The following is a 22,938-nucleotide window of genomic DNA, read 5'->3' as shown; positions in this document are numbered from 1 at the left end:
AATATAAAGGCAGCCCACAGAACAAAAGAAAATATTCATAAGTGTACATATGCTATCTAGAATATATGAAGAATTTTAAAAACTAAATAATATAACAAATAAATTAAAAATCTTTCACAGGAGATGGCCCAAGATGGTGGCTTAATCAGACACATCATGCCACCCCATTGCAACAAAGACTTGAGAAACCAAATGAAACAGATACAGATGACAGTCCTGGAATCCTGAGCATCAAATGGAAGGATAAAGAATTAGATTGAACACTGACTGGAAACTGAATGAAAACAGAGAATCATAGCGATGTGGAGCTGAGATGCCCTGCCAGCTTCTTCAGCATGCCGTGACCATCTTGAGACAAAGCCAGCAGGGATTCAGAGTGAGAAACCATGTAGACATACCTAGAGTGAGGCAAGGTGAGCAGAATCTGAGCCAGATCTATGCACGGAAAAGAAGGAAGGAGGGTGTGATGGTTAAGGTTGTGTGTCAACTTGGCTGGGACGTGATTCTCAGTGGTTTGGAAGTTATGATGTAGTTTGGCAGTTATGTAATGATGCAGTTACCTCCATGATGAGATCTGATATAATGTAATCACCTCCATAATCAGATCTGCTATGAGTGGCCAATCAGTTGAAAGAGAGTTTCCTTGGAGGTGTGGCCTGCCTCCAATATATGTGGACTTTGTGGCAAAGCTCGCTAACTTTTGTTCTGCTCTAGATCCTGCATTTGACTTATCATCTTGCCTCCGGTTTCTGAAACTTGAACCAGCAGCCTGCTATCTGACCTGCTGATCTTGGGTTCCTCAGTCCCTGCAGCTACGTGAATCAGGAGAAGCCTCCAGCCTGACGCCTGACCCACAGACTTGGGACTTTCCAACTTCTACAGCTGTGTGAGTCATTTCCTTGATATAAATCTCTCTCTCTCGCTCTTTCTCTCTCTATATATATACAAATAAAATCTGTTGCCATTAAGTCGATTCGGACTCATATTGACCCCATAGGGCAGAGTAGAACTGCCCATAGGGTTTCCAAAGAGCACTTGGTGGATTCGAACTGCTTACCTTTCAATTAGCATCCATATATATATACACTTCACTCTAGAGAAGCACTGGTTTTGCTTCTCTAAAGAACTCAGCCTAAGACATCCACAGAGCCTGAGGTGTCCACAGAGCAGGGAGGGAGCCAGAATTCAAAGACAGGCTTGCTTACCAGCAGTTGTCCCTGACCATTAGTGTGGGTGGTACACACTGAGTGACAGATTCATAGAGTGTCAGCAGGAAGTCTACCACCTGACAGGACTCTGGGCAGCCCTCCACTGCTCCTCACATTTGATCAGGACCAGGCACCTATACTTGGTGACCAGAGGAGCATGCTCTTCCTCCCTCTGTCTTCCTGATGATTAGCAGTATGAATCTCCCCCACCTCTGCTTCCCTGCCCATCCATGGACCATGGTATGAGTCCTCCCTCCCCTCAACCCCATTCTCTGCAACACTCCACCACCCTGCTCATCCAGCAAGCAGCAGTAATCCCTCCTGTACCTCCAGTCATCCATCACATGCCTCCGCCTATCACCCTACCCACCCAATGACTGGCAGTGAGTGTCCAACACTGCCAGTCATCTGCCATACCCACTGCCTGCCACACCACCTACCAGCAAGTGGAAGACAGCACTCCCCTTCTGCCGGTTACCTGCCACACTTCCCACTTGGTGAGTGGCAGTGAGCTCTCCCATGCCCCCAGTTGCCAGCCACACACCTATGCCCATGGCCTGTCTACGCAGCAAGAGGCAGGATGCACTTCTGTGTCCCTGACCACCCACCACACACCCCTTCCTGCCACCCTGTCCACCCAGTGAGTGACAGTGAGTGCTCCCACACCCCTAATCTCCCACCCTGCCACACCCATGTGCCCCCTGTTCTGCCCCTGGGGAGTAGCAGAAAGCACATACACATCACCAGTTGCCCATTACACATCCTTTCCTGTCACCCCACCCATCTGGTAAGCAACAGTGAGCATGCTCACCCTTCTGGTTGTCTACCACATCCCCCATCCACCAACCCACCTACCAGGTGAGTGGCAGTAAGAGTGCCCATGCCACTACCTGTTAGCCACACCTACCCTTCCCACTGCCCCATGACCTGGTGGGTGCCATAGCACACTCCCATGTCCCTGGACTGACAACAAATGGTAGACTATGTCCACTCAGCCTGCCACCAGTCACCCCACATGTTCAGTGAATGTTGACGTGCAGTCGCCCTACACACCACTTCCCCACCCACCCAGAGATAGGTGGTGAGTGCACCTATGCCACTGATGAGCAATCAGTGGGGCACACTCACCCAGCCCACCCTGATATATCAAATCAAAACAAGAAATCAGGACAAAACAATCAACCAATAAATACATAAATAAATAAAATAACACCTTAATGCCTCAGAGACAGCAGACAATAATCAAACCCAGAAACCAAACCATTGCCATCAAGTAAATTCTGACTCATAGTGACCCTACAGGACAGAGTAGAACTGCTCCTTAGGCTTTCCAAAGCAGTAAATCTTTAGGGAAACAGACTGCACATCTTTCTCCCATGAAGCTGTTGGTGTGTTCAAACCGCTGACCTGTCAGTTAGCAACCAAGGGCTTAACCACTACACTACCAGGGCTTCTTAGACAATAATAGATCAAATGAAAAAAACAGGATATGATGACTCAAACAAGTGAGCAAAATAAAGGGAAAGAAAACCTTCCTGAGGAAGAAACAACAACCAAATTACCTAAGAAAGAATTCAAAAGACTATGTTTGGCTCTTCAAAGAGATCAAGGAAAACTCAGAAAAAAACCTAGAAGAATTCAGGAAAACAATACAAGAACAAAATGACAGACTTAATAGCCAATTAGGAACCATACAAAAGCAACTAGAAATTCAGAAGATTAACAACAAAATATCAGAAATAGATAACTCAATGGAAAGATACGAAAGTAGAATTGAGTCAATAGAAGAAAGAATCAGCGAAGTAGAGGACAAATCCCTTGATACTAAATTGTTTGAGAAACAATCAGAAAAAAAGAATGAAGAAAAATGAAGAAAGCATAAAGGTTATTTGAGATACCACCAAGAGTAACAATTTACATGTAATAGGGATTCCAGAAGAGGAAAAAAATAAAAATACAGAAAGAATTTTTGAAGATATATTGGCTGAAAACTTCTCAAATATCACACAAGATGAGAAGGATACCATCCAAGAAGCTAACAAGCCCCATATAGAACAAAACCCACCCCCCAAAAAATCACCAAGACACATCATAATCAAACTTCCCAAGCCAAAGACAAAGAATTCTGAAAGCAGTTCAAGAAAAAACGAAATATCACTTACAAAGCAGTACCAATAACACTAAGTGCTGATTTCTCGTCAGAAGCCATGCAGGCAAGAAGGCAATGGGAAGACATACATAAAATCCTGAAGTAAAATAATTGCCAATCAAGAATCATATACCCAGAAAAAATGTCTTTCAAAAATGATAGCAAAACCGAGACATTCTAGATAAGCAGAAACTAAGGCAATGCCTAAAAACCAGACCAGCCTTACGGGAAATATTAGAGGAAGTCCTTTGGATAGAGAACCAATGATATCAGACAGCAACCTAAAATAAAAACATATGACATCATCCAGATACCAACTCAGATAAAGATTTCACAAAAACAAAATAAAGCTAAAAAAACTGACTACAGGGAATTAGAAGAGTTTAGCTGTAAGTGATGACAACTTCAAAACAAAAGGGGGGAATAAAAGATGTAGTTACAGAAATTCCATATGAGGAGGAAGTCAAGGAGATTTCAAGATATAACAGACTGTTTTAAGAGGATTATGGTAAACTTCAGGGTAACCACAAAGAAAAATAATAAACCTACTCACCAAAATAAAAAAGAAGAAAAATAAAAAGACTTAGTAAACATAAAAACAACAGTTATTAATAGGAAAAGAAAATCCATATACAAGAAGAACTCAGCACAGAAAATTAAAAGGAACAAAGAAAATGTTAACATCACACACACACAAAAAAACCCAAAATGACAGCAATGAATCCATGCCTATTGTTAAGCCTACTGGATGTAAATAGATTAAAGGTACCAGTCAAGAGACAGAGAGTGGCAAAATGGATAAAAAACCATGTCGCATTAATATGTCGCCTATAAGAGACACACCTTAGGCACAAAGACATAAACAAGTTAAAAATCAAAGGATGGAAAAAATATATCAAGCAGAGCAGGAGCAGGAATAATAATTTTGGATAAAAGAGGAGACTTTAACACACAACTTTCAATAATGGGTAGAAAAACTAGAAAGAACCTCAGTAACGATACGGACAATCTAAATAACATAATTGACCAAATTGACCTCATAGACATATACAGAACACAGCACCCAACAGCAGCACAGTGCACGTTCTTCTCCAACACACATGGATCATTCTCCAGAATAGATCATATTCAAGGCCATGAAGCAAGCCTCAATAAATCAAAAACCATCGACATAATGCAAAGCATCTTCTCTGACCATAACTATAAAACTAGAGATCAATAACAGAAAGAACAAGGAAAAAAAAATTGAAAACATGGAAACTGAATAATACCTTACTTAAAAACTTCTGGGTCAAAAAAAAAAAAAAAAAAACTTCTGGGTCATAGAAGAAATTAAAAATGAACTTAAAAAAATCCTTGAAACAAAGTGAGACTAAAGACACAACATGCCAAAATCTCTGGAACATAAGAAAAGCAGTACTAAGAGGAAAACTTGCTGCCATAAATGGACACATCCAAGAAGAAGAAAGATCCAAAAGCAATAACTTAACCTGACAACTTGAACGAATAAAAAAGGAAGAGCAAAATAAGTCCACAGTTCCCAGAAGAAAGGAAATAATAAAGATCAGAGCAGAAATAAACAAAATAGAGAATGTAAAAACAGTAGAAAGAATCAACAAAACTAGAAGTTGATTCTTTGAAAGGATCAATAAAACTGACAAACCACTGGACAAATTGACAAAGCAAAAAAAATGGGAAGGTGCAAATAACTGGAACAAGACATGAAACGGGCCACATTATAACAGAACAATCTAAGATAAAGAGGACTATTACAGAATATTATGAAAAATTGTACTTTAACAAATTTGAAAACCTGGAAGAAATGGGCAAATTTCTAGAAACACACTACCTAAACTAATACAAACAGTGGTAAAAAAAAAAATACAAATAGACCCATAACAAGAGAAGAAATTGCAGATATCATAAAAAAAAGAAAAAGAAAAACTCCCAGCCCAAAACAGCTCTGGCCCAGATGGCTTTTCACTGTAGAGTTCTAACAAACATTCAGAGGAGAATTAACACCAATTCCTACTCAAACTATTCCAGAACGTAAAAGAGGAAGGAATACTGCCTAATTCATTCTATGAAGCCAGCATAATCCTGAAACCAAAGCCAGGCAAAGATACCACAAAAAAAAAAAGAAAAGAAAATTAAAGATCAGGGACACAACAGAAGGTCCCAGTTAGAATGTGTGAAAAATGTAGAACAAAACTCAAAATCACAAAAAAAGACCAGACTTACTGGAATGATAGAGACTGGAGGAACCCCTGAGACTATTGCCCTAAGACACCCTTTTAACTTGGAACTGAAGCCACTCCTGGAGGTCATCTTTCAACCAAATAATAGATAAAACCAAAAAACCCCTTGCCATCGAGTCGATTCTGACTCAGCAGCCCTAGAGCACAGGGCAGAACCGCCCCATAGAGTTTCCAAGGAGCTCCTGTAGTGGATTCGAACTAGTGTCCTTTTGGTTAGCAGCCATAGCACTTAACCACTATGCCACCAGAGTTTCCAAAATAATAGATTGGCCTATAAAATAAACAATTAACACCCATGAGGAATGTTCTCCTTAGAACAAGCAACTATACGAGACCAAACAGGCAATATTTGCACAAAATCAAAGATGAGAGAACAAGGAGGGGAAGGGAAACTGGAGAGATGGAAATAGGGAAGGCAGGGTGGAAATGGGGACAGTGCTGACACATTGAGGAGCAACAATCAATTACACGAACAATTTGTGTATAAATAGTTGAATGGGAAACTAATTTGCTGTGTAAACTTTCACCTAAAACACAATCAAATATTCAAAACAAAAATCTTTGAACAGAAACTTTGCCAAGAAAGGTATATAAATAGGAAATAAGTACATGAAAAGATGTCAACATCACTGGTCATTGAAAAACCAAAACAAACTCATTGCCATCAATTTGGGTCAGTTCTGACTCCTAGCAACCCTACAGGACAGAGTAGAACTGCCCCACAGGGTTTCCAAGGCTGTAATCTTTGTGGAATCAGACTGCCAAGTCTTTCTCCCTCTGAGCGGCTGGTGGGTTCTAACAGTTGACCTTTTAGTTAGCAGCCAAGCACTTTAACCACTGTGCCACTACGGCTCTTAAATATTACCTTGGACAAGATAAAAGGAAACGTAGCAATATGCAAATAAGATGTGGAAGGTGGGGAGGAATGTTAGAGGGAATGGCTAATGGACTAATAGAATATCTGCACTTAAAATGGAGAAGAGTTAATACAGTGACTAAAGTTGGTAGAACAATAAATACAGGTATTAAGACAACCTACTGAAATTTTCAAAAATTAATATAGCTTTCACATATCTAAGGAGGAGTGCAGCACAAGAGAATGTAAGTGATCTAAATGTACCTTTTTTTTTTTTTAATGGAAATCAGAAGATGTACTCTATAATTACTAAGCCAAGACAAGGCATAAACTAAATGGTAATTCTTATGTTAGTGATCATCAAAGGGTTGAAAATAAGAGATTAGGGAAATTGAAGTGGGAATTATTGCTATTCGAGGTCTCCTGTCATTATTTTGTGCATGTATTACCGTGATAACAACTTTAAAAAGTAAATGGAAATTTTGGGGGCTTTCCTAGGAAAATGGAGAGCTCCATGACTATTCATGTTGGATCTGAAAATAACAAAGTTAAAAAAAAAAAATAGCAATAATAATAATGACAAAAACGGAGCTTAGTATTTAGCTCTTGATCAATAAACGATCTAGGGAAAATTAATGGGATCACTGAATAAAACTAAGGATTTTGGACATAAGGACATATTGTGTAATTTACACACCAAATTAGTGATGAGAATGTATTTGAAGAAGTAACCAGGAGTTTAAACATATGGTACTGTTCAGTTGTTTTACATCTGAAATGGTAAGTTAATATTCCCTTAAACCCACTCTGTGTATGCCCTTTTGTGTTGGTCTTCTTGCTCATCATTAAGATGAGGATGCATGTTTACAGCTCTGATCTACAGAGAGATTCTATTCTAAACATCAATTAATTGCAACTCAGCCCACAGACACAGCCCTAGTCAATGGAGCAGAGACTCGCACACAAAATTAGAACAATTTCCGGATAAAGACCATTTCTCTTCCATTAGAAAACTATAAATAGGAAATGTCTCGTGGCTTTTTTGAGAGCACTCTAGTCTCCAAAGTAGTGCTACCAAATCTTTTAGAAGCTTCTTTCTACAGAATGAAGATCTTTTACCATCTCTTCCATTTTCTATGCTGTGCAAGTCTCATTCTACCAGGTAAAATAAATATTTCTGGGATATTTGTAACATAGGATATCCCTCTAACTCAAAGTATAGATACTAGATCATGAATTAGAAAATGTGGGTTCTTAACACAATCTTTTCAATTAAAGAAGTCTCCCAATTATATTGAATCTTAATTTCCTCATTGAATATATTGTTATACCAGTAATGTTCTTTACCTACCTCATGAAATTAATATGCTGATAAAATGCAATGATGAAGGTGAGCTTCTCTGTACTTTGTAGACTTTGATGTTCTTTTTTTATATTTAAATGATTAAGAAGACTTACTTAATCAAATGTAAATATAAGGTTACAATGTGAAGGCTTAATAGTAAATTGGGCCCTAGGGAAGATAGATGGACTAAAAAAAAAAAAAAAAGGTTATTGATAACAAGCTTTATAAGGCGACCTAATATTTAGCCTTAGAATATCCTGGGCAGTGAGGTACAGTAGAAATAAAGCGGTCAGGTTAAGAAGTGGTATCTCAAAAATCCTTGTAAAATTAACCAATGTACTAGCAATGTAATAAAGCAATGGGCTTACGAATCAGTTAAAAAGAAATAACCAAAATATGTACAGCAGTGAAGTCCTTGTTGGTCATTATATTATATTCTCAAGAGATAATAGCTGCTGAAATAATCTGGGCACCTAACAAAGAAGACATAAATATACACCCACAATTGTTCTAATTTCACACTAGAAAGTTGTAAGTTCAGTAGGTGAATCACGTATCAGAAACAAAACAGTATTCAGACTCACAAATTCTAAATTTTGTTCCTAGATCCATTACTTAATAGTTCTGTGAACCTTGCCACTCAAAGAATTTAAGTGATTTGTCAAAGTCCTTAACATAAAACAAAGAAAATACTATAACCATAATCAATAATAAGCATAATTTTAAAAAGATAAAAATTCTGATATAGAACTGTGACTGTTAGGTATTAGAAGAATACAGTTAAGATGTAACAAGATAAGGTATTGGAAAGTAGCTTTACAAACTGAAAATTATATACCAATTTAGGTATCATTATTATTACATTTTTTGCTATTGTTATAGTTGTTATTAATAATGAAGGGAGCCCGAGGAAATGAAGACCTCAAATAGGATTAGGGAAGGTGTCCAGGTACATGGTGCTGGAGTATCAATCAATGACCATCTAATAATGAATGCCTAGTGTACAAAGGAGCCCTGACGGCACAATGGTTAAGTGCTTGCCTGCTAACCAAACACTCCAGCTACTACTCCTCAGTAGAAAAGATCTGGCAATTTGCTCTTATAAAGATTACAGCCTAGGAAACCCTATGGGGCAGTTATACTCTGTCCTGTAGGGTTGCTATGAGTTGGAACTGACCTGAAGTCACACAACAACAACAGTGATGTAATGCTAGACACTGAAGAAACAGAAATAAAAGATTTAGTAATTCTCTAGCAGGTTTATACATTAGTTAATCAAACTTAGATAAATCAAAGAACTAATCTGATTTAGGTTTATGTAAGTATACTTTAAATAGTAAGAATGATAGAACTAGGAAAACAGATGATGAAGGTTTGAGGAATTGTCCTAAATTCTCTAATGAAGAGTTTCAAAATTGGGGTAAAACGCTTATGTTTGGACTCAGAAGTTGAAAGGAAAAGGGAGTAGATGAAGTAAATGTTAGTGTCTACTTTGTGCCAAGCGCAGCACCATGACTTTTCGCATAGACAACTAATCTGACCTTCCATATAAATAGAGGCTCTCATTGTCTCTAGTTATAGAAGAGGAAACTAATATCAAATGAAGCAATTTTTCAAGGTCACATCTATACTAATATGTACCATAATTGGAAAGCAAATCCAGACTTTTCAGATTCCAGCACTTTTTCTTTTTTCCGCTTCATCATACTACTTCCTATAGCAGGCATTGAGGTTAAATAGAAGGCACATTAGATACTGTGGTCAAAAGCTGTGAGGTCACATGGGAACAAAGCTGGGCTTCAGATGTAAAGGGTCTGTACACCATCAAACTCTACATTTGTGGAGACTGCAGAAAACTTTGGATAAGACTTTGAAACCACTTCATCCAGGAACAGTGACCACAGGCTTCCCTTTAGCCTTTGATCACCCAATAGGCATTAACTTACAGTGCGTACTGGAATGGACAAAGTGCCCTCTATTTGGTCTTTGATAGACCAAGTAAACAGCAAGGGTAATTAATATGTCAGAGTGGGTAGGTTTAAAAGTGTCCATAGAGTAGCAGATATGAGTTGCATAATGATGTGACTGGTCTATTGGTAAATCCTAAAAGTAACCTGAGAAGCAAGGGGAAGGGTTCAGTAGAAGAGGATATTTTGTGAACATGTCCAACAGGAAGATATCATGCTAGAGAAGATAAATTGTAGAAATCGGATAGAGGTCAATACTGATGATGGTTAAAACATGAAAGAATAGTGGCTTTGGCAGCTTTATGGCATGATACTACATGGTGAATGGTAGGCTGAATCTAGAATGAAGAAAGAGGGAATGTTTGTAAGGATACTGTATCTGGCCTGCTGCTCTAGGTTTAATTATGTTTAAAAAGTCAAGGTGAATCAGTAGCCAAGGCAATTTGGTTGAATGAGAAATATGAGAAAATGTTAGGATAGAAGTAGAACCCAGAAAAATAAATTAACCCATTTAAAAAAACCATTGCCGCGAGTCCATTCTGGCTCATAATGACCCTATAGGACAGAGTAGAACTGCCCTCATAGAGTTTCCAAGGAGCAGCTGCTGGATTCAAACTGCCGACCTTTTGGAGAGCAGCCAAACTCTTAACCACTGTAATGCCAGGGCTACAGAAAAAAAAAAAAAAAAGCTTTTTTAAATTGGCCAGAATTTTATTAATTAGCTAAACAAATTCCCAACCAGTCCAGAAAGATATTCTATGACAAATAAATACCCTGTTGGTACTTCTTTTGTGGCAATGATTACATTTATCTTGGGTAAGGTAGCTTAAAAATTGATCTTATCTTCCCTTCTGGACTTTTATCTTCCTTTATTTGTAAACCCCTTAAACATTCTTGAACAAGAGGAGGAACAAATAAATATGACTCAACAACATTCTGTTCAATGTGTATGAAGAAAATTTGATAGCAGAGATCAGGGAGCCTGCCATAAGATCTTTAAGTGTCTGACAAACTAACAATGTCTCAGGAATAGAAAAGAAAACAAGGAATTGGCTCCAAGATCTGAATAACAGGTGAAGAAGAGCTGGGGAACAGAAAGTGACATTGAATGTGCAGATATCAAGCAATTCTGTGTTAAAAAAAGTCAAAATCAAAGGAATGGGCAAAAGAATTCCAAGTAGAGGAGTTAGAATTCTTCAATGTATATTTACTTTGTGTAAAATAGGAGTCCCTGGATGGTGCAAATGGTTAACACTGCTGAATGCGAAACTAAAAGTTGAAGATTCAAGTCTACCCAGAAGTACCTAGGAAGAAAGGCCTGGAGATCTACTTCTGAAAAATTAGTTATTGAAAACCCTATGGAGCACAGTTATACTCTGATACGCATGGGGTCACCATGAGTCAAAATCAACTCAATGGTAACTGGTAGGGTAAAATTTCTTCCTGCATTCAGGGTGCAGCCAAAAAAACATTTATTAGGCATATATATAGCACATCATCATGTATTTATTAATAATGATTATTTACATATACAAACATACTCATTTTAATAGAATCCCATGTTCTTTCTTATTCACCAAGTACTTGCTTCCAACTTTCACGTCTTCATGTTCCTCTGTAGTCATAAGAGAAAAAAAAAAAAAAATCCCTAAAGACAATGCTGACCTACCATAGACTGCATCTAAGTTGAGGCAACACCAAGACATCTGCTGGGTGTTTTCCAAGTGTCAGTTTCCAACTCGTTCAATGTAGAAACTGTGGAGTGAATATTTAAGCTGAAGATTCTGCTTTGGAACGACGTAAGATTGAATTGTGCGTTAAGCACGTACTAGTTGTGCATTCTTGGCAAAATTATTTGATCACAGAAACCTCTATTTTCTCACGTGAACATCACCAATCTCAAAGTTTCAGAAGCATTAAACGAGATGCCATAAGATATTATTTAAAACAACAGTTGGCGCATAGTACATTTTCAATGAATACCCATCCCATTGCCATCGAGTCCATTCCAACTCATAGCAACCCTATAGGACAGAGTAGAACTGCCCCACAGAGTTTCCAAGGAGCACATGGTGGATTTGAACTGCCAACCTTTGGTTAGCAGCCATAGCTCTTAACTGCCAGGGTTTCCTTCAATGAATAAGAACTATTTTTATTATCATTAGTTTTTGGGCCTAAATATATTATTTTTCAACTCTAAGATTAGAAGTTTATCCTTTTCCTGGATCATGTTTACTTTATATTCCTTCTTCTCATTTGGATAGCTCTTAGTCATTTTTTAAGATTTATATCACTCTTTCACGATACTATACCAGGACTATAAGGTAGCAGAGCTCTGGTGGCACAGTGGTTAAGAGCTTGGCTGCTAACCAAAAGATGGAATCCAACAGCCACTCCGTGAAAACCCTCTGGGGTGGTTCTGTTCTGTTCTATGGGGTCTCTATGAGTCAGAATGGACTCGATGAAAACAAGTACTCAGGTATATGAGGTAGCACTCATCTGTTAACAAATTGGACCCTATGTTTTTCTCTGTCACAATACTTACCCTACTTTTTTCTTCCTTACATGTGTATTTATTTCTGTGCTCAATATTTATTTTGTCTTATTTCTACAATAAAGCTTATTGCTTGACCTAACAGTTGTATTTGATAATGATTTAATTTCAACTGCAGTCTTTCCTTAGCCATTAATTAATCATGGTTCGTAACCTGTACTAAATTACTATATTCCAGCTACTATCATGAACATTTTCACGTGTTAACTCAGTGTGTCTCACAGAGAACTAGGTACTTTCACCATTTCACAAATGAGGCAACTCTATGGCTCATAGAACTTACGTTAACTTGCTCAAAGTTACATACCTAGCAACTGGAAGAATTGAAATTCAAGTTCGAGTCTTTGGCTATAAACCCATCTGCCCTCTGCAAAGTTAGAAAGACCTATCAGTGTATACCATATGAAAAATTTTGAAAAATAAGAATAGTGATTCCTTTGCTCTACCACATGTTAAAACACTATAAAATGGTACTAGCCTGTTTCACATAACAGCCTTAAATTAAACCTTACTATAAGATGACAACAGTTTGTTTCACAAAACCCCCACTGACAACAATGGGATTGATGGACGAAAAGAAAAAAAAAAAAATGCTCACAGTCATTGAAGAGCTATCAGGGCAATTAAAAATTACAAAGGAAACGCCTGCATGAGATCCTCTTTGAGGCACTCTTCTCCCTAGAAGCACCTGCACATTCTTAAACAGGCAGGAGAGAAGCTGAAAAGAATTTGGATAGCCTTATGTGATTACGGTGGGGGGCACGGGTGGTTCAGCGGTAGAACTCTCACCATCCCTATGGTGGGCCCGGATATGATTTCCGACCAATGCACGTCATGTGTACCTACCACCAGTCAGTGGAGGCTTGCATGTTGCAGTGATGCTGTTACGATGCTGCAGAGCTTCTAGACTACATGGGATTAGGAAGGAAGGCCTGGTGATTTACTTCTGAAAAGCAGCCAATGAAAACCCCCTGGCTCACAATGGTCTGACTTGCAGCCCATCATGGTGATGGCACACATGGCCCGGCAGCATTTCATTTCGTCGTACATGGAGTCACCTTGAATTGGGGCATCTCCACAGCAGCTATCAACAACATGGGATTTTTTTTTACTAGTTGCCTTCAAGTGGATTCTAAGTCATGGCAACCCCAGGTCTGCTCCGTGGGGTTTCAATGCCTGATTTTTCAGAAGTAGATTGCCAGGCATTTTTGCCGAGGCACCTCTGGGTAGACTCGAACCTCCAGCCTTTTCATTAGCAGAAGAGCATGTTACCATTAGCACCACCCTGGGATTCCAACATGGGATTAGAGAGACAAAATTGTAATCAAGATCCTAAAAAAGGGATTATTGTTGTTATCGTTGTTATTAGTTGCTGTCCCGTCAGCTCTGACTTATGGTAACCTTATGTATAACAGAATGAAATATTTCCGGGTCCTATACCATCTTCGTGAGAAAGGATAGAACTACGAAAAAAAAAAAAAATTGGATGATTATCCAAAAGGACTGCATATTAGGTCTAAGATGAAATGAAAGTAGTCAATTCCTCCAGGCAGTAAAGCCCAGGTTGAAATTGTTTCAATTTCTAAAAACGGTTTAAGTCAATCCAGGACTGTTGGTCGTTCTAACCACCAACCAGACAATATAATAAATAATTTCTGGAGGAAGATGATATCATGCAATGCCTCAAATTATTTCCTCAATTTTTCATTAACAACATATGTATCAAAAATAATCAAGGACAAAAGGAAATGACTACCTGATCAAGAATCAGAAATCAACAGACAAGAGAACAGATTAACGAGGGATTCATCTATACTCATCAGTGATGAGTGAATTTGGCCTTTAATTTTCTTACTTGCAATATCATGTAACTGGAAAGAAAATTAGTAAAGCAAAGTTCATGGGATATAATAGTGTTTACAAAGAAAACTTAAGTATGTAGAGACAGATAAATATTTAGCCAAAAATTTAACTCAAGAAATTAGAAAAAACATCAGATTAAACTCAAAGTAACAAGTATATAATAAAAATATCATCAGATATTAATATATTAGAAAAAAAACAAAAAGGCAGACTTTTGTCTTTTGAAAAGACTAACAGGATTAATAACGCTCTAAAAACTGGGAAAGCAAAACAAAACAGAGGAGGCAAGGTAATATTAATCAGGAATAGTAGTACATATGCTACAGATATCAAAAAGGTCATTTAAGGGTGTTTTGAACAACTTCACGGCAATATAGTTAAAAATGTACATGTAATGGATAATTCCTGAAAAAATGCAACATTCTAAATCTGACCACACATAAAGAAATACAAAATAAAAAATGCTTCTAAATCCATTAAGGACCATTGATAATAATTAAGTTTCCCATAAAGAATATGTCAGGCCCAGATATTTTCACTGTTGAATTCTACCAAACAGTTAAGAAATAAATGAATTATATATAAACCCTTCTAGAGAATAGAAAATGAAGAGATGCTTCTAACACATTTTGTGAGATCAACATTAAGCCAAAACCAAAACCGAAACCTGTGATGTCAAGTTGATTCTGACTCATAGGAACCCTGGTATTAAAGCCTTATAAGGACACTACAAGTAAGAAAACTAAAGGCCAAACTCACTGATGAATATAGACTCCAAAACAACAACAAAAAACACCCTAGAAATCAAAACCCAGTAATATCAGAAAAGTTTGCCTGAATTCCCAGATTTCAAGGTAAGTATTTTTTTATAGCATTCTAGGGGCCATGGTGGTGCGGTGGTTAAGAGCTACATACAACTGCTAACCAAAAGTTCAGCAGGAAGAATCCACCAGCTGCTCCCTGGAAACTCTGTGGAGCAGTTCTACTCTGTCTTAGAGAGTTGCTCTGAGTCGGAATAGACTCAATGGCAATGGTGTTTTTTATTTTTATTTGTAAATACATACATCATTCAGTGTCACCAACTAACAGATCAGAGGGAAACATTTATGCTGTCAAGTCATTAGAGAAAACAATATTTGGTAAAATTTAACATCCATTCATCATTTTTTCAAATGTCTCAGCAATAAACAATAGGATTAAGTTGCTGCATCTAACAAAACGTTTTAAAAAAGAAAGAAAAAAAACTCTACAGTAAACATCATACTAGATAGCAAATGATTACAAATTTTCCTCTGAGATCTGGAATAAAGGAAGAGTGCCTTGTCTCACTAATTTCAGTTGACATTGCAATAGAGTGTTAGCCAGTGCGCTACAACAAGAATAAGTTGTAAATTTTACGGAGTTGGATGGAAGAAAAAGATTGTCATTATTCCTAGTATTCGTGATGGTGTATGTAGAATAAGTAAAGAGATCTTCAGATAAATTAAAAGAATTAATACAAAATCAATTTAAAAATCAATTAGATTTTATATATTAGTAACTAGAAGAAAATGATATTATAAATGCAATACCATTTATAATAGCATTAGAAATATCACCCTCAAATGATAACTCTAAAGAAAGATTTGTAAGCCCTCTACACAGAAATCTAAAAATATATATGTATGTGAGTGTGTATATATATATGTACACACACACATATATATATACACATATATATACCCTTTAACCTCATTGCCATCAAGTCAATCCAGCTCATAGCCACTCTAGAAGGCAGAGTAGAACTGTCCCATTAGGGTTTTCAAGGAGTGGTTGGTGGATTCAAACTGCTGACCTTTTTGGTTAGCAGTCACAGCAATGCTCTCTCTGTATATATACATATAATTGAGGTAAATAGTTGTTGTTAGGTGCCTTTGAGTTAGTTCGGACTCATGGTGACATGTACAACAGAATGAAACACTGCCCAGTCTTGTGCCATCCCCATGATCATTGCTATGCTTCAGCCTATTGTTACAGCCACTGTGTCAATCCATCTCATTGAGGATCTTTCTCCTGTTGGCTGACCCTTGACTTTACTAAGGATGATTTCCTTCTCCAGGGACTGGTCCCTCCTGATAACATGTCCAAAGTATGTGAGACAAAACCTCGTTATCCTGGCTTCTGAGGAGCATTCTGGTTGTACATCTTCCAAGACAGATTTGTTTGTTCTTTTGGCAGACCATGGTATATTCAATATTCTTTGTCAATACAACTCAAAGGTGTCAATTCCTCTTTGGTCTTCCTCATTCATTGTCCAGTTTTTGCATAAATATGAGGTGATTTAAAACATCATGGCTTGGGTCAGGTGCACCTTAGTCCTCAAAGTGACTTTTTAACATTTTTTAACACTATAAACAGGTCTTTTGCAGCAGTTTTGCCCAATGTAATGTCTTTTGATTTCTTGACTGCCGCTTCCAGGGATATTGATTGTAAATCCAAGCAAAATGAAATCCTTAACAACTTCAATCTTTTCTCTTTTTATCATAATGTTGCTTATCAGTTCAGTTGTGAGGGTTTTTGTTTTCTTTACGTTGAGGTGTAAGCCATACTGAAGGCTGCAGTCTTTGATCTTCTCTTCATCACTGCTTCAAGTCCTCTTCATTTTCAGCAAGCAAGGTTGTGTCATCTGCATAATGTAGGTTGTTAATAAGTCTTCCTCCAATCCTGATGCCTTGTTCTTATTTATATAGGCCAGCTTCTCGGATTATTTGCTCAACATACAGATTGAATAAATATGGTGGAAGGATACAACCTTGATGCACATCTTTCCTGACTTTAAACTACACAATATCCCCTTATTCTATTTGAATGACCACCTCTTGGTCTACGTACAGGTTCCTCATGAACACAAGTGTTCTGGAATTTCCATTCTTTGCAATGTTATCCATAATGTGTTATCTTGTTATGATCCACACGTCAAATGCCTCTGCACAGTCAATGAAACACAGGAAAACATCTTTCTGGTATTCTCTGCTTTCAGCCAGCATCCATCTGACATCAGCAATGACATCCCTCATTCCATGTCCTCTTCTGAATCTGGCTTGAATTTCTGGTAGTTCCCTATCGATGTACTGCTGCAACCACATTTGAATGATCTTCACCAAAATTTTCCCTGTGTGTGATATTAATGATATTGTTCAATAATTTCCGCATTTGGTTGGATCATCAACCAATCACCATTCAGCTGGAGGTAAATTAAAGAAGAGCTAAATTCAAGGAAGAACATGCCATATTAATGACTTAAAAGATTTATTATTTTAAAGCTGAAACTAGTTCCCAAATTGATCCATAGAGTTACATAATGTAATCCTAATAACATCCCAAAAGCTGTGCTTTGTTTAGTTTTATGAAACCTCATATAGTGATTCTGAAATTTGTATGGAAACATGAAGTGTCAAAATATTCTTGTGAAAAGAAGACTAAGGTGAGAGACCTTCCTCTGTTTGAGTCTATTGCAACTCATAGCGACCCCATGTGACAGAGTAGAGCTTCTTCATAGGGCTTTCTAGGCTGTTATCTTTACAGGAGTAGGTCACCAAGTCTTTCTCCCACGGAGCCTCTGGGTGGGTTTGAATCACCAACCTTTTGGTTAGCAGCCAAGTGATTAATCATAGTGCCACCAGGGGTCCTTGGACTTGCTCTACCGCATACCAAAAATACTTAACTACAAAGCTATTATGATAATGTTGCTTAATACAGAGTACAGAAAAAATATATCAGTGGACCAGAAGAGAGTGGCCAGAAACAGACCCTCATATATGTATAAAACACTCAATGATAAAGATGGAATGAAGAACAATGGATACCAATAAATTTTTCAATAAATACAGCTGGTTCAATTGTATATACATATGGGAAAAAAAGTGAAATTTGATCTCTATCTCCTATCATAGCCAAAACTCAATTCCAGGCACAGTGTAGATGTAAGCAGGAAAGGAAAAACAATAAATCATAAAAATTAATATAGGGGATTATATTAATAATCTATGCATATGTGGAATATTTCTTTAGCAGTAAAAAACAATAGCATTGTATTGAAATCAAGAGTTTTTGTTTCATCAAAACTTCAGTGAGTAAAAAGGCAAGCTCTATATTGGGAAAAATATTTGTAATATATTTAACATATGAAAGGCATATAATCAAAACATAAGAGCTCACAACTCAACATAAAAAAAGATCATTCAATGGAAAAATGGGTGAAGATAGGTCACCTTTAAAAAAAGAAGATCTATAAGGTCTGTGAATATATAAAAAGATGTTATACTTCCTTAGTAATCAGAAAACTAAAAATTTAAGCCAAGAATGAGATATCATTATATCCCCATCAGAATTACTAAAAAACAAACAAACCGAAAATAGATCAAACATTGGTTAGGTTGTGGAATATTTGCAACTATTATATAATGCTGCTAGGAGTTTAAATTAGTGCAAATTATTTGGAAACACGTTTGACATTATCTACTAAAGTTTAAGCTGTGCAGACACGTTATACTGACATTCCACCCTTAGTGATATACCCAACAGAAATGCATGAACATGTGCCCTGAGTCAAATACAGGAGTATCCCAAAACTAGAAACAATCTAAATATTCATCAGTAGTATAGTGATAGTATGTAATATATGTATACAACAGAATATTATAGACTAATTAAAAAATGTCATTGGTACGTGCCATCAAGTGAGTTTCAACTCATAGTGACCCTACATACAACAGAATGAAACACTGCCCAGTCATGTGTCATCCTCACAATCATTGCTATATTTGAGCCCATCCTTGCAGCCACTGGGCCAGTCCATCTCATTAAGGGTCTTTTTCACTGACCCTCTACTTTACCAAGCACGATGTCCTTCTCCAGAGACTAGTCCCTCCTGATAACATGTCCAAAGTACATGAGACAAAGTCTTGCCATTCTTGTTTCTAATGAGCATTCTGGCTATACCTCTTCCAAGACAGATTTGTTTGTCTTCTGGCAGTCCATGTTATATCCAATATTCTTCACCAACACCATAATTCAAAGACATCAATTCTTCTTTGGTTTTCCTTATTCATTGTGCAGCTTTCACACACATATGAAGAGATTGAAAATATCATGGAGTCTTAATTACTAGAGCTGCTATAATGGAAATACCACAAATGGAAGACTTTAACAAAGAGAAATTTATTCTCTCAGTATCTAGTAGGCTACAAATCCAAATTCAGGGTGTCAGCTCCAGGGGAAGAGTTTCTCTGCTGGCTCTGGAGAAAGATCCTTGTCATCAGCCTTCCCTTGGTCTGGGAGCATCTCAACACAGGAACCTCAGGTCCAAGGGATGGGCTCTACTCCTGGCGCTGCTTTCTTGGTGGTATGAGGTTCCCATGTCTCTCTGCTCGCTTCTCTCTTTTATATCTCTAAAGAGATTGGCTTAAGGCACTACCTAATCTTGTAGACCTCATCAGTGTAATTGCTGCTAATCCATTTTATTACATCATAGTGATAGCATTTACAACATAGAGGAAAATCACATAAAGTGGTGGACAATCACTACTAAGAATCATGGCCCACTTAAGGTGGCAGGTATTTTGGGGGGACAAAACTCAGTCCATGATACATGGCTTGAGAATGGCCCACCTTAGTTCTCAGTGACATCTTTGCTTTTTAACACTTTAAAGAGGTCTTTTGCAGTGGATTTGCCCAATGCAATACGCCATTAGATTTCTTGACTGCTGCTTCCATGGGCTCTGATTGTAGATTACAAGTAAAACGAAATCCTTGACAACTCCAATCATTTCTCTGTTTATCACGATGTTGCTTATTGGTACAGTTGTGAGGATTTTTGTTTTCTTTATTTTAAGGTATAATCCATATTGAAGACTGTAGTCTGATCTTCATCAGTAAGGCTTCAAGTCCTCCTCACTTTCAGCAAGCAAGGTTGTGTCATCTGTATATTGAGAGTTGTTAATGAGTTTTCTTCTAATCTTGATGCCCCATTTTTATTCATATACCCCACCTTCACATACTATTTGCTCAGCATACAGGTTTCATCAATATGGTGAAAAGAAACAATCCTGATGTGTACCTTTCCTGATTTTAAACCATGCATTATCCTCTTGCTCTGTTCCAACAACTGCCTCTTGGTAGAGGTTCCGCATGAGCACAATAAGTGTTCTAGAATTCCCATTAATAAAAATATAGTTACCAAAAACAAGGATGAACCTCAAAAAACAAAGTTTTGAGTGAATGAAGGCAGGCACAAATATATATATATATACACACACACACACACTGTACAACTACATTCATATAAAGCTTTAAAATGAGTAAACCTAACCAAAATATGATCTCAAGGTAATGCTTTATTTTGGAAATGAAAGAGTGGGAGCCAATAGTGACTGTGAGGGGGCACTAATGCAACACCAGCAAAGTTCTACTGGTCACAGAAGTGCTTAATTTGTAAGAACACTCTTAGCTGTGCACTTATGTTTCAGCATTCTTCTGCAAGTTTTTTATACTTTATTTTTAAGGTTTATATATAAAGAAAATAATAACAAATAACACAGTTTTTCTATACACATTTTGTTAATCTAAGCTTTTTGTTTCTGTTTCAAAAATCCATGGATATATTCATAAAATAGACTAGATAGCTCAGAAATAGATACAGAGTTTGAGAATTTAGAATGTAATATTCACTAAGAATATAATGAAAATAATTTCAAGGCATGGGTAGGGTTTTTCAATAAATCGTTGCTGTATCCTTTCAAGTCATTTTTGACTCATAGTGACCCCATATGATAGAGGAGAACTGCCCCCATAGAGTTTTCTGGGCTATAATCTTTACAGAAGCAGGTTGCCAGGTCTTTCTCCTGCATAACCATTGAGTGGTTTCAGACCGCCTACCTTCCAGTTAGGAGCACAGAGCTTAACCATTGCATCACCAGGGATTCTTTTTTCAATAAATAGCATGGGGCAATTATTTAAAGTTTTAGCAGCAATGAAGTTAGCTGCATATCTGACAATTACAACAGATTTAAAAAGAGAATAAGAAAGTATTTAAATCAAATTCTTTTAAACAAGACTATCTTACTATAAAAGTGAGCTAATACATTGGAAATGGATAACATTTTTATACATTTCTGCATGTCAAAATTATATTTTACATTTGTGAAAATCAATATTTATTATCACATAATAAAATTATTATTATCTAAAAACCATGAATAACAAATTGAAAAACAACTGGAGAAAAACAATTCATAGTAAATATGACAGATAAAAGTTATTATCCTGGTCAATTATACTGGTCAAAACACAAAAACAAAAAACTGGTCAATACAAATAATCAAAGACATAAAATTTTAAATTGCATTAGATGCTATTTTATTTTGGGGCACAAATCACATACACTATTGGTGGCAACATGTAAGTTATGAGCTCTTGAATATAACTCTTTTACAACTATCCTAAGAATATGTCATATAAATATTAAAATTTCTAATACAATTTTTATCATAATCCTAAAATATAGGAAATTTGAATATTACCTGTTTGTCCAAAAATAGCTGAAAGATAGAATAAGTTGTGGCATACAATTTCAAGGGAATATCATGTAACTCTAAAAAAAAAAAAAATGAATCTTATTTAGGAGGCTACATGGAAGATGATATAAAACCAAAAAACCAAACCCATTGCCATGAGTCGATTCCCATTCATAGCGACCCTATGGGACAGAGTAGAACTGCCCCATATGGTTTCCAAGGAGCGCCTGGTGGATTCGAACTGCCGACCTTTTGGTTAGCAGCCATAGCTCTTAACTACTGCTCCAGCAGGGTTTCCGGAGGATGCTATATGGAGGATAAAATTCTCCTCATATATTAATTTAAAAAACATGTTTCCAACATGCATGTACCAAGAGCACTTGCATAGCAGGTTAGGAGATACTTTAATTGTCTTCATCTTTTTTTTTGGAATTTTCCAAATTTTCTACAATGTAATCAGAAAACGATATGTGCTTAAATAAGTGATAAGTAATTTTAGTCACTCTGCTTTCACAGTAGCCACATGTTCCTTTGTGGATCCTGATCGTTGCATAAAATATAATGGCCGCTGTAAGAGAAACTGTGCTACAGATGAAAAGCAAGTCGATGTATGTTTCTCGCCAAGTAAGATCTGCTGCACTGAAAGGCTTTATGAAGAAGATGGTCTATTTTGAAAAGGAAGATAGACCTCTGAACAAAGAAGTTTTGTGTCCACCAGCACAGGGAAGTATATAAATATAATTAGAGCACCTCCGTAATAAAGAATTAAAGACATAAGCCAGTATTGCTATCTTCCTTGGTAGGTATTAATTATATATACACTGGTTTATAAGGTAGGAGCCCTCTTATTTTCTCTAAACTACAGGCATATCTGATGCTGATTTCTTTTCCCAGGGGTCCCTTGTTTGCTTCAATCTAGGTCCAATTTTAGTCTGTTTGGGGGTCACCTAAACTTACTCAATTGAACACTTTCCAATATAAACTTGAACTCATTAGAACTCATTAGAAATTTGTTTTAGGAAAATCAATATTCATGGGCTTATCAATGATCTAAATATCACCACCAGGTTTTCTGAACCAAGAGACAATGAAGCCTATGAATACATAAGCTACAGAAGAGCACAGAGATGCTCAATGGCCCTTCCTCTCTGTTATCACAAGGTTCTGCTCGTTCAAAAAGGGATA

At 37.0% G+C, this 22,938-nt stretch overlaps 1 protein-coding gene across 1 annotated transcript; it reads left to right on the top strand.

Moving 5' to 3' along the window:
* Nucleotides 1–313: 313 nt before the first annotated feature.
* DEFB114 (defensin beta 114) lies at nt 314–22,810 on the top strand. The gene is made up of 2 exons (XM_023542801.2): nt 314–413; nt 22,237–22,810. Exons 1-2 carry the CDS (start codon nt 314–316, stop codon nt 22,425–22,427), a joined length of 291 nt encoding a protein of 96 aa, XP_023398569.1. The 3' UTR covers nt 22,428–22,810.
* The last annotated feature ends 128 nt before the right edge of the window (nt 22,811–22,938 follow it).

Source organism: Loxodonta africana, chromosome 1, assembly GCF_030014295.1.
Source record: "Loxodonta africana isolate mLoxAfr1 chromosome 1, mLoxAfr1.hap2, whole genome shotgun sequence".
In the NCBI taxonomy this organism is placed as follows: domain Eukaryota; kingdom Metazoa; phylum Chordata; class Mammalia; order Proboscidea; family Elephantidae; genus Loxodonta; species Loxodonta africana.
The sequence above is the reverse complement of the archived record's forward strand: the minus strand, read 5'-3'. Positions and strand labels throughout refer to the sequence as shown.